Raw genomic sequence first — 13,471 nt, forward strand, 5'->3', positions numbered from 1 at the left:
TAATATGATATGCCACATTAAGAAGATGAAAGATCAATTTACTTTATAATATTAGGATGCAGAAAAATCATTTGGTAAAATCCAACATACTTTCCTTGTAAAAACTCAATCCATTAGGAATAGCAGAAAGCCTGTATGTAAAAAGTCTACAACTAAAATTATACTCAATGGTGAAAAAATGAAAGCCTTTACTTTAAGATCTAGAATGATGCAAGGATAGGCACTCTCTCCACTCATATTCAATATAGTACTGGAATGGAATTCCTAGATGAAGCAATGAGACAAGAAAAAGAACTAAAGGGCATCCAACTGGGAAAGAAGAAATAAAGTAGCTTCTGTTTCAAATGGCATGATTGTATACATAGAAAACCGTAAAGGTTCGATAAAACTAGTAGAAGAAATGCTGAATTCAGTAAAGTTGCAGGACACAAAAACAACACTCAAAAATCAGTTATATTTTTATACATCCAAAATAGACTATTAGGAAAGGAGATTAGTTAAACAATCCCATTTACAACAGCATCAAAAAGAATAAAATACTTAGGTTTAAAACAAACCAAGGAGGTGAAAGACTTGTACACTGAAAACTATATAAAACATGAAAAAAGATTAAGGGAGATACAAAAAATTAAAAGATATTCCATGGATTGAAAAAATTAATATTGTTAAACTATCCCTAATACTCAGTTATCTACAGATTCAATGCAATTCTTATGAGAATCTCCATGTTATTTTTCAAAGAAATAGAAAATTAAAATTTATATAAAACTATAACAAAATTTAAATAATTAAAAGCCATATTTAAAAAGAAGAAAAAAGCTTTTCAAAATATAGTACAAAGGTAAGGTACAAAGGTATGGAACAGTATGCTACTGCCATAAAATACAGGCAAATAGAGCAATGGATAAAAATAGAGAGCTCAGAAATAGACTCATATATGCTGGCTCCCGCATACCACTGGAGGGTCACATTTTCATTAGAATTTAAGTATGCATTTTTGAAATTGCATGGTAAATTTGTGGGTAAGCATTTCAAGGTGTCAGATTTTCTTGATGCAAATATTGAGAGCCTCACTTTATGGCTTTTTTTTTTTTTTTCTTTTTGTGTGTGTCTGTGTTTTAGTCCAAGAAAGCAAACATTTGATATGTGAGATTGCCACTCTAGTTAAACAAAATTACACTAGGTTATGGTACAAAAGTAAGCTTGATAATCACTTTCTATGAAAACATATTTTAAAATAATAATTTAATTTTTCAAAATGATCCTAGGTGTGTAATTCCAAAAGCACATGCCATTGTTCACCAGGCTATCAGCCTCCAAACTGCCAAACACGTTCCAAAGGATTTTCCGTATTTCCTGAGGAAGGTATGGGCAAGTATCTGTCTGTTTAAATATCCATTTAATAAAATTCTCAAATTGCTTATCTTCACTAAAACTAAGTTCGATTTTGCCACTTATAAGGCAACTGATATTTGTAATGAAAAGATAATCAGAATTCTTTCAAGGAATGGAAACCAAACATGCCATCTTAATCTTTCTCTCTTTTTGTTAATTAATTAACTAATTAATTAGTTTTATTTCAATAGGTTTTTGGAGAAGAGGTAGATTTTGGTTAGACTGATATGTTCTTTAGTAGTTATTTCTGAGATTTAGGTGCAGCCATCACCCGGGCAGTGTACACTGTATCCAATTTTGTAGTCTTTAATATCTCACCACTCCCATCCTTCCTCTCAATATCCATTGTATCATTCTTATGCCTTTGTGTCCTCATAGCTTAGCTCCCACTATGAATGAAAGCATATGATGTTTGTTTTTCCATTCCAGAGTTACTTCACAGTATTTTACTGTCTCAATAATGGTCTCAAACTCCATCCAGTTTGCTGCGAATGCTATTATTTTGTTCCTTTCAATGGCTCAGTAGTATTCCACAGTGTATATATATCACACTTTCTTTATCCACTCAATGATTGATGAGCATTTGGGCTGGTTTCATATTTTTCAATTGCAAATTGTTCTGCTATAGACATATGTGCAAGTGTCTTTTATATAGTTACTTTTTTCCCTCTGGGTAGATACCAGTAGTGGTATTGCTGAATCAAATGGTAGATCTACTTTTGGTTCTTCAAGAAATTGCTATACTGTTTTCCACTGTGGTTGTACTAGTTGACATTTCCACCAGCAGTGTAAAAGCACTCCCTTTTAACCACATCCATGCCAACGTCTATTATTTTTTTGAATTTTTTTAAGTTACGGTCATTCTTGTAGGAGTATTACATTGTGGTTTTGATTTGCATTTCCCTGATTATTGATGATACTGAGCATTTTTTCATATGTTTTTTGGCCCTGCATATCTTCTTTTGAGAGTTACTTATTCATGTCCTTAGCCCACTTTTTGATGGAATTGTTTATTTTTCTTGCTGATATGTTTGAGTTCCTTATAGATTCTGGATATTTGTTCTTTGTCAGATACATAGTTTGTGAAGATTTTCTCCAATCTATGGGTTGTCTGTTTATTCTGCTGATTATTTATTTTGCTTTGCAGAAGATTTTTATTTTAATTATATTCCTTCTATTTATCTTTATTTTTGTTGCATTTGCTTTTGGGTTCTTGCTCATGAATTCTTTGCCTAAGGCAATGTCTAGAATAGTATTTTGATGTTATATTCTAGAATTTTTATGTTGTCAGGGCTCAGATTTAAGTATTTGATTCCTCTTTAGTTATTGTTTGTATAAGTTTCATTCTACATGTGTCTTGCCAGTTATCCCAGTACCATTTGTTGAATATGGTATCTTTCCCCCATTTTATGTTTTTGTTTGCTTTGTTGAAGATCAGTTGGCTATTTGTACTTGGCTTTATTTCTGGGTTCCCTATTCGATTCCATTGGTCTATGTGTCTATTTTTATACCAGTAGCATGCTGTTTTGGTTACTATAGCCTTATTATCTATAGCTGTACTATTTTGAATGTGCTCAATCTTGTCTTGCTCTCTTTTCTAACATTAAAATATCATAATTGAAGCTGAATATCTTTTAAAATTTCTCTTTACTGATATTATTGACTTCCTCTTTTAGAATATTTTCTTTTTTAAAAAAATTTATAATGAAAAGAGGTTTAATGAACTCACAGTTCTGCATTGCTGGAGAGGCCTCAGGAAACTTAAAATTATGACAGAAGGTGAGGAGAAGCAAAGACACATCTTACATGGTGGCAAGCAAGAGGGATTGTGCAAGCGCAGGAGAAACTACCAGTTATAAAAACATCAGATCTTGTGAGAATCCACTCACTATCATGAGAACAGAATGAGGAAACTGCCCCCATAATCCAGTCACTTCCCACCAGGTCTCTTCAGCAACACCTGGGGATTATAATTCAAGATGGATTTGAGTTGGGACATAATTTCTCCTTCTCAGCTCTATGACTGATCCTGTGACCTCAGCTCTAAACAAACAACATTTTCTCTGTGTTTAGTACTGTTACTGTGTTTCTGTTATAGAAGAAATGGAATAGAAGACCAGATTTTACTTTGAAGAAGTTTATCATTTAAATCAGAAAAATCTATCAATTTCTGCTTAGGAGATGACAGAAGCGATGCTTGTATATTATTCTTTTTTGTGCACCACAGCTTCCATTTCTGTCATTCATTCATGCATTGAGTTAGCAAATATTTATTGAAGTCTTAATATATTCCAGGTCCAGGTGCTGGTCTAGACACTGGGGATGTACAGTGAGCAAAATGAAGTTCTTCTTCTCATGGAATTCAGAGGATATGTTTAAGTCTATATATCCAGTGATAGCAAGGGACAGAATTAGGATTAGGAATAAATTCTTCTAATTTTTATGTCAGTGCCCTTTTAGCAATGCGCAATGGCCGCATTTATAAACATTTATCCCCAAGGCCAAAAGCCAACAATCTACCAAGGAAAAATTGGATATACAGAAATACATTGAATTCCTTTGATAATGCACCTTGTAATTTTTGGATGACCATGCAATTATGCAATCCCACATTGTATATCATTGAATTTTTTGTCCTTACTTACAGTGTTATAGTGAGATTTTGCTGTAGCTGCTGTGAGACTTGAATACTTTTGAACTTTCCAAAATTTGGTTTCCACATTTTTAGAATGAAAGGTTGTAGAGATAGCCCTAAGGATTATGGTTACAATTCTAGAATGATTTTTCCATGTTCCTTGAATAACAATACAAATTAAGAACATTTAATGAATTTGTTACAACTTGAAAGTAAAAGTACATAGTTTAGTTTTTTTATGTTGATTTTTTTTGTATTTTTATTTTTAGATTCAGTCATGGAAAGGGCATCTGAGAAGACTGAAAACACCTGGCTTCTAGGTTTTTCCATTGCTCTTCCTATTCTCATTGTGGCAACCATAGTAGTTTTGGCAAGGAAACAGCTGAAAAAGTGGTTCACCAATTCCAAGGAAGAGGAATTCTCAAGTAGCGAGTAAGTTGCATTTGTGTTCTGAAGTTAAACATTAGCACTATTTGAATCTAGTTATACATAAGACAATATCATGAGCAGCAACAATACTTTACATATCCTTGGGATTTTGAGTATTACATCAACATGTCATTTAATTTTATGAGGTAGTTGTGAATAACCCTCTTTTTAAGACACAAAGATTTGGAAGTGTAGTTTACATGGTGTGCCAAAGTCATTGGACTGTTAGTTGAGAGAGAGGAAGAACTCACATATATCTGTTATTTTCTTTTCAAAGGGAGATGATCTATGTTATCTACAAAAGAAACACCAGAAATATTTATTAAAAATGCATATTTCTGGTTTACCACAGACTATTTTAATTCACATTGCTGACTCATATAAGAAATAATTTAAAAAATATTATTTGCGTTAAATTTTCAGAAGGGAAATTTATAATTTAGATTATTACGTTTTTATTTTCAAGAAATAATTCAAACACTAAGAGAACGAGATGACAAGCATTCACTTATTCATCATGGGAAATAAACAGATATTAATATTTTTCTTGTTTCTCTTATAAAATAAAGCATTGTGTTTGCAGCTGCAGTTCCTTCTGGTATGATCCCCTTCCCTCCCTGTAGAGAAACTGAATGTTTGTGTATCTTACATGTTTTTAATACATGTGGCATTATCCATGTGCAATAACCTAGTATTGTTTTATATATAATTTTAAATAGCTATTCTGTCTTTGTAGATGCATTTCCTTTTCTAATTTTGAAATATACATATAACTTTCAGTTTTATTGAATTCTCTATATTTCTATTGTTTTTTATACCAAGTTTTGCTCTTTTTCCTCAATTCCATTCTTTTTACTTTTGCTCTGTTGTAACTCTAGATTTCTTGATTTTAATGCTTTATTAATTTTCAACCTTTCTTATTTTCTAAAAATAAGAAATACTTTAATAGCAAAAACCTTCTTCTTATATGTCATTTTCTTTACACTTTCCAGGTTTTAAACTATAGTCGACATTCAGTTAAAAAATTTTTTTAAGAAATCTAGTGTGGTTTCTTGTTTAAATAATAAATCAACTGTAGTCTTTAGTTGTGAATTATATAATTTATTTTCATCGTTTTAAAAATAATTTTATTAGCTTATTTTGAGAAACTTGTCTGTGTGATTTAGACTCTTAAATGTTGGAATGAAAAATGAAGTAAATTTTTATAAATGTGTAAGCTTGATATATCTGCTCTAACGATTTTAGGACAAACTTTTAAATTGTGTTGTTTCAAATCATTTTTATACATACCATTATTTCCCCCTGTTTGTTTGATACTTTATTTTCTGTGAGAGGCAAAGTAAAATTTTCAGTGTGTTGGAGCTTTCCCTCTGATTGTTGAAATTTCCACTTTATGTGTTTTGATGCTTTATATGTTTTAGTTATATTTTCTTGGTGTATTTTCTTTTAATCATTACGAATTGTATCTTTTTTTGGGAGGAAGGCAGGAAGGGAGGGAAGGAGGAAGGGAGGGAAGAAGGAAGGGATGAAGGAAGGAAGGAAGGGAGGAAGGGGGAGGGAGGGAGGGAGGGAGGGAAGGGAAGGAAGGAAATCAAGCAAAGAGAGAGACATTGCTGATCTGGATCTAGAGGTTTACAAGTTGATTTCTTTTTTTTTTTTCTTTTTCTTTTGAGAGAAGGAAAGAAAAAAAATGAGTAAAGGAGAGGAAGAAAGAGGAAGAGAAAGAGGGAGGGTGAACAGAAATATTGCTTTATTCTGAAAAAAATGGGTATTAATAATGGCCAATAAATGTTTCATTTAAACCTATGAGTAGGTGTGATGTGGTATTGTATCTTAAATACAATTTTCACTGTTTTAGATTGCTATATCAACTTTCTCTTTAAAAATGACATTTGCCTGGTACATCTTTTTGCAATCTTTTCTCAATCTGTCTTTGCATTTAGCTGGTGTTTTATACATAACCTTTATATGAAATGCACTAGTGGAGTTTGTTATGCTCATATGCTTAACCCATGATGACATATCTTAGGCTGAAATTTGCCATCATACTTTTTTCCTATTTACCATGCTTTTTTCTTTTTCTTTTTCTATAATCTATTTTCTTGGTTCCATTTTTCTTTCTTTTTTTTTTTTTTTTTGAGATGTTGTTTCCCTCTTGTAGCCCAGCCTGGAGTGCAGAGGTGCAATCTGGCTCACTGCAACCTCAGCTCCCTGGGTTAAAGCAATTCTGCTGCCTCAGCCTCCTGAGTAGCTGGTACTACAGGTGTGTGCATCACCATGCCTGGCTAATTTTTTGTATTTTCAGTAGAGATGGGCATTCACCTTATTGGCCAGGCTGGTCTTGAATGGTTTCATTTCTCTGTTGTCTTTCTTTCTTTAACTATTTGGACATTTTTATATTCTGTTTTTGTTTTAGTCATTTTCTTTAAATTTTAGATTTTGTAGTTAATGTTATATAATGTCTAAATTTAATCATTACATATAGTCTTCTTTGAAATAACCCAAGGATCTTAGCCATTTAACTACTTCCATTTTCAGTCTGTCATTTGACTTTCTAATTTCTCCCAAATTTGCCAGTGTTATTTTTGTTATTATCATCTTTATATTTAGTCAGTGAATACTTGGATTTTCCAGTGTATTTCCCAATCTTACTTACCATTCCTTTTCTAAAAATCCTTATTTTTTTTTGGAAATAATTTAAGGACAAAAATTCTCAAAAATTGCATAGGATTCTCATGTACCTTTGCCTAACTTTTTCCAAAGATAACATCTTACATGAAAACTGCATTTCCATAGCCAGTATAATGGTATTGGTATAATATTTTTAATACAGCTAAAGATCTTATTCAGATTTGCCAGTGTTTGTATGCATTCATTTATATGTGTGTATAGTATTACCCCATTTTATCATGTGATTTGTTTACCCACACCAAATTATAATTTTTTTTGGAATCCTGCTTTTATATTCTAGGTTCGATTATTTTTTTTTTCTCTGAGATTTATTGTGGTATGATTGACAAACATTGATGATTTGCCTGATATATGTATATACTGTGCAGTGAATATCACAATTACTATAATTAACACATTCATCACCTTATTTATTAACCTCTTTTTTATGTGTATAGTGAGAACACATAAGATCTACTCTCTTAGCAAAATGACAAGTTTTTTACATATAAGGACATGTCATCTGAAAACAGACAACTTCTTTCTTTGCAATTTGGCTGTCCTTTATTTCATATTTCTTGCCTAATTCCTGTGGCTAGGCCTTCTAGTACTATATTGAATAGAAGTGGTGAAAGGGGCTTCTGTTTTATTCTTGATCTTAGACCAAAACTTTTAATGATAGCTTTTCACTGTTAAGTTTAATGTAGCTGTGTGCTTGTAATATATGGCCTCTTATTATGTTGAGGTATATTTCTTCTAAAATGAGATGGTAAGAGTTTTAATTAAATAAGTTGAATTTTGTTTCCTGTGTCTCTTGAGTGTATTTTCAGCTGTCCTTGCATCACAAATATAAATCTCACTTGATCATGGTATGTGATCCTTATAATGTTCTGTTAAATTCAGTTCACTAGTATTTTATTGAGGATTTTTATGTCTATGTTAATCAAGGATGTTGGCCTATTATTTTCTTTTTTTGTAATGTCTTTGTCTAACTTTTGTATTAGAGTAATTCTGGCCTTATAACATGTGTTTGAAAGTGTTCCCTACTCTTCAATTTTTTGGAGGAATCTAAGAAGGATTAGTATTAATTATATTATAAAAGTTTGGTAGAATTAACCAGTGAAACCATCTGTTTCTGTTTTTTTTTTTCTTTGTTGGGAAACTTTTTTTGAATTGCAAGTTTTATTTATTCATATAGTTTTAAATTTGCCAAATAATAATTATACATATCCATTGGGCACATAGTGATGTTTCAGTACATGTAATGTATAATGATCAGATCAGGGTAATTAGCATATATATCACCTCAAATATTTATTATTTCTTTGTTTTTTGTGGAGTCAATATCCTCCTTCTAGCTACTTGAAACTATATACTATTGTTAACTATAGTCATCCTACAGTGCTATAGAAAATTAGAACTTTTTTCTCATAACTCACTGTAATTTTGTAGATTTTAACAAATCTCTCCTTATTCCTCCCTTCCCCCGAACTTTTCCAGCCTCTAGTATCTTCTGTTCTACATTTTCCTTCTGAGGTGAACTTTTATTAGCTTCCACATATGAGTGAGAACATGCAGTCTTTAACTGTTTGTTCCTGATTTATTTCACTTAACCATGTCCTTCAATTCCATCTGCATTGTGGTGAATGACAGAATTTTATTCTTTTTATGGCTAAATGATATTCCATTGTATATCTATACCACATTTTCTTTATCTATTTGTTGTTGCAAACCTAGGTTGATTCTGTATCTTAACCATTTTAAGTAGTGCTTGCAGTCGATGTGGCAGTGAAGATGTCTCTAAAATACAATGATTCTCTTTCCTTTGGATAAATAACCAGTGGTGGAATTCTGGATCGTATGGTAGTTCTATTTGTTGTTTTTTTGAGGAACTGCCCTGCTGTTCTCCATAGTGGCTAGACAAGTTTATATTCCCATCAACAGCATCCTTTTCTCTGCATTCCTGCCAGTATTTGTCTTTTTGATAAAAGCCATACTAACTGGGGTAAGATAATACCCCATTGTGATTTTGATTTGCATTTCTATGATTATTAGTGATGTTGAACATTTTTTCTCATATTTTTTGGTCATTTATATGTCTTCTTTTGAGAAATGTCTGTTCAGATTACCTGCCCATTTTTAAATCTGATTGTTTGCTCTTCAAGGAAAATTACAAACCACTGCTCGATAAAATAAGAGAGGACACAAACAGATGGAGAAACATTCCATGTTCATGGTTAGGAAGAATCAATATCATGAAAATGGCCATACTGCCCAAAGTAATTTACAGAATAAATGCTATCCTCATCAAGCTACCATTGAATTTCTTCACAGAACTGGAAAAAAACCCCATGAACTTCATATGGAACCAAAAGAGAGCCTGTATAGCCAAGTCAATTTTAAGCAAGAAGAACATAGCGGGAGGCATCACACTACCGGACTTCAAACTATACTACAAGGCTACAGTAATCAAAGCAGCATGGTACTGGTACCAAAACAGAGCTATAGACCAATGGAACAGAACAGAGGCATCGGAGGCAACACAACATATCTACAACCGTACAATCTTTGATAAACCTGACAAAAACAAGCAATGGGGAAAGGATTCCCTGTTTAATAAATGGTGTTGGGAAAACTGGCTAGCCATGTGCAGAAAGCAGAAACCGGAACCCTTCCTGACACCTTACACTAAAATTAACTCCAGATGGATTAAAGACTTAAACATAAGACCCGGCACCATAAAAACCCTAGAAGAAAATCTAGGCAAAACCATTCAGGACATAGGAGTAGGCAAGGACTTCATGAACAAAACACCAAAAGCATTGGCAACAAAAGCCAAAATAGACAAATGGGACCTAATGAAACTCCACAGCTTCTGCACGGCAAAAGAAACAGTCACTAGAGTGAATCAGCAACCAACAGAATGGGAAACAAATTTTGCAGTTTACCCATCTGACAAAGGGCTGATATCCAGAATTTACAAAGAACTCAAACAGATTTACAAGAAAAAAACAAGCCCATTCAAAAATGGGCAAATGATATGAACAGGCACTTTACAAAAGAAGACATACATGAGGCCAACAAACATATGAAAAAATGCTCATCATCACTGGTCATTAGAGAAATGCAAATCAAAACTACATTGAGACACCATTAAATTATCTTAGAATGGCGATCATTAAAAAAACTGGAGACAACAGATGCTGGAGAGGATGTGGAGAAATAGGAACACTTTTACACTGCTGGTGGGAGTGTAAATTAGTTCAACCATTGTGGAAGACAGTGTGGCAATTCCTCAAGGCCTTAGAAATAGAAATTCCATTTGACCCAGCAATCCCATTACTGGGTATATACCCAAAGGACTATAAATTGTTCTACTATAAGGACACATGCACACGAATGTTCATTGCAGCACTGTTTACAGTAGCAAAGACCTGGAACCAACCCAAATGCCCATCGATGATAGACTGGACTGGGAAAATGTGGCACATATACACCATGGAATATTATGCAGCAATCAAAAATGATGAGTTCGTGTCCTGTGTAGGGACATGGATGAATCTGGAGAATATCATTCTCAGCAAACTGACACGAGAACAGAAAATGAAATACCACATATTCTCACTCATAGGCGGGTGATGAACAATGAGAATACATGGACACAGGGAAGGGAGTACTACACGCTGGGGTCTATTGGGGGGAATAGGGTAGGGACAGCAGCGGGGGAGCTGGGGAGGGATAGCTTGGGGGAAAATGCCAGATGTGGGTGAAGGGGAGGAAGGCAGCAAAACACACTGCCATGTGTGTACCTATGCAACAATCTTGCATGTTCTGCACATGTACCCCAAAACCTAAAATGCAATAAAAAAATTAATAAATAAAATAAAATAAAAATAATAATCACAATAAAAAATCTGATTGTCTGCTTTATTTCCTTTTGAGTTATTTGAAATCATTGTATATTTTTGGTATTAATCCAGTAGTTTTCAAATATTTTCTCATATTCTGTAGGTTGTCTTTTTACTATGTTGATTGTTTCTTTTGCTGTGTAGAAAGTTTTTAATTTGATATAATCCCATTTGTTTGTTTTTGCTTTTGTCACCTGTGCTTTTGAAGTCTTATTTATAAAATATTTTCCCAGATCAATGTCCTGATCATTTCCCCTATGTTTTCTTCTATGAGTTTTATTATTTTGGATTTTATCTTTAGGCCTTTGATCCAGTATGAGTTGTTGTTATTTTGGTATAGATTGAGAGGTAGGGGTCCAGTTTCATTCCTATGCATATGGATATCCAGTTTTCCCAGTGCCATTATGAATATGAATATGAATATGAATATGAATAATGAGAGACTGCCCTTTCTTCAGTGAATATTCTTGGCACCTTTTTCAAAATTCAATTGGATTTAGATATGTGGATTAATTTCTGGTTACTCTATTCTATTCTGTTAGTCTAAGTGTCTGTTTTTATGCTGGTTCCATGCTGTTTTGGTTTCTCAGCTTTGTAGTATATTTTGAGTCTGGTAGTACAATTTTTCCAGCTTTACTATTTTTTCTCAGGATTCCTCTGGTTATTCAGGGCCTTTTGTAGTTGGGAGATTTTTGATTACTCATGCAGTCTTCTATTTGCTATTTGATATGTTCAGAGGCTCCCCTCCCTTCTTTCCTCCCCTCCCCTCCCTTCTTCCCTCTCCTGCCCTTCCCTTCCCTCCCCTTCCCTCCCCTCCCTTCCCCTCTCCTTTCTTTTCTTCTCTTGTCTTGCTCTCTCACCCACACTGGAGTGCAGTGGTGCATTTTCGGCTCACTGCAACCTCCACCTCCCAGGTTCAAGTGATTCTTGGGCCTCAGCCTCCAGAGTAGCTGGGACAACAGGTGTGCACCACCACATCAGGATAATTTTTAAAATTTTTAAAATTTTTAATAGAGACAGGGTTTCACCATGTTGGCCAGGTTGGTCTCAAACTCCTGGCCTCAAGTGATCTGCCCACCTTGGCTTTTCAAAGTGCTGGGATAACAGGTGTGAGCCACAGGCTTGGCTGAGATGCTCTGTTTATGATTCAGTCTTGATATGTTATATCTTTCTTGGCATTTATCAATTTTTTCTATTTATTCAGCTTGCATATAATTTCTGTAGGTTCCATTTCATTCTGGAGGAAGTACATTTTCTAGTAGATATTACAGTAATGTTCTAAGTGTAATAATCTGTTTGATGTTTATTACTGAAATTGTTTTGTTTTATGTTCAGTATTTAATTATAGGTTATATGGGTATGGAATTTTAGGTGGACAACATTATCCCTTTAAGGATATGCTTTTAAATTTTCGGATGTATTATTTATGGGCTATCTGCTATCAGCCTAATTAATTCATTTTTATCTTTATACTTAAACTTTATTTTTTCTGTAAGTTATGAAAATTTTCAGCCATTATCTCTGCAATGATTGACTTCCCCATTCTGCCTTTTTCTCCCTCTGAACTTGCTGTCTTTTAGTGTCCCCATTTTAGCCTCCTTGGTTGTGGTGGTGGTTGTTCTCTATTTCCTCCTTTTTCTGCATCTTCTTTTCTTCCTTTTCATTTTTTTTCCTTTTGCATTTAGAATATGGCTTTTGAAAATTGAGGTATAATTTACATATTATGAAATTCATTATTTTTTAGTGTCTGCAGTATTATGAGTTTAGCAAATGTACACACATACCACTAGCTCAATAAAATATAGAGCAGTTCTGTTATGCCAAATATTTCATCTCACACCTTTCCAGCTCTGAAGACTGGTGGATCTGTCTCCTGTGGCTACAGTTTTGCTTATCTGAACTTTGTATAAATGGATTAATACATTATGCAGTCTTTACAGTCTGGCTTCTATCCCATAGCTTATATATTTGAAATTTGTTCATGTTATTATGTGTATCAATAGTTTTCTCTTTTTTAAATATATTGTTTTATTGATATGCAATAATTTGAACATATTTTCAGTGTATAATTTGATGTTTTGATCATTTGAAAAGTAACACCCATAAAACCATCGACATGATCAAGATGATAAAGGTATCCGTAACCCTCAAGAAATTTCTTATTTTCCTTTGTATGTAATTCCTCTCCTTGGTCTTTCCCTTTAATCCCCTGTCTATCCCCAGATTACCACTTTTTTTTTTTTCAAATTTTAATTTAGGTTCAGGGGATACATGTGCAGGTTTTTTACATGGTTAAATTGTGTGTCACTGGGGTTTGGTGTATAAATGATTTTGTACCCCAGGTAGTATGCATAGCACTTGTAACTGATAGGTATAAGATTTCAATTTCTTCATAGTTCAATCATGGTAGGTTGTATGTTTCTAAATATTCATC

The 13,471-nt window shown here is 33.4% G+C and overlaps 1 protein-coding gene across 11 annotated transcripts in view; it reads left to right on the forward strand.

Moving 5' to 3' along the window:
• ADAM32 (ADAM metallopeptidase domain 32) overlaps nt 1–13,471 on the forward strand; it is a 181,910-nt gene that overhangs the window by 150,710 nt on the left and 17,729 nt on the right. For 9 of the 11 annotated variants that reach the window (XR_013525624.1, XM_035270328.3, XM_035270332.3 and 6 more), the window contains 2 exons: nt 1,269–1,365; nt 4,300–4,462. Coding sequence is in view for 8 of the 11 variants with exons in the window: in XM_035270328.3 (XP_035126219.3) it covers nt 1,269–1,365; nt 4,300–4,462 (260 nt within the window). In the remaining 3 variants the exon portion in view is untranslated. The remainder of the gene's footprint in view (nt 1–1,268; nt 1,366–4,299; nt 4,463–13,471) is intronic. The other 2 variants (XR_004732787.3, XR_004732786.3) reach the window with 1 other exon arrangement.

The sequence above is a fragment of the Callithrix jacchus genome, chromosome 13, assembly GCF_049354715.1.
Source record: "Callithrix jacchus isolate 240 chromosome 13, calJac240_pri, whole genome shotgun sequence".
Classification (NCBI taxonomy): Eukaryota; Metazoa; Chordata; class Mammalia; order Primates; family Cebidae; genus Callithrix; species Callithrix jacchus.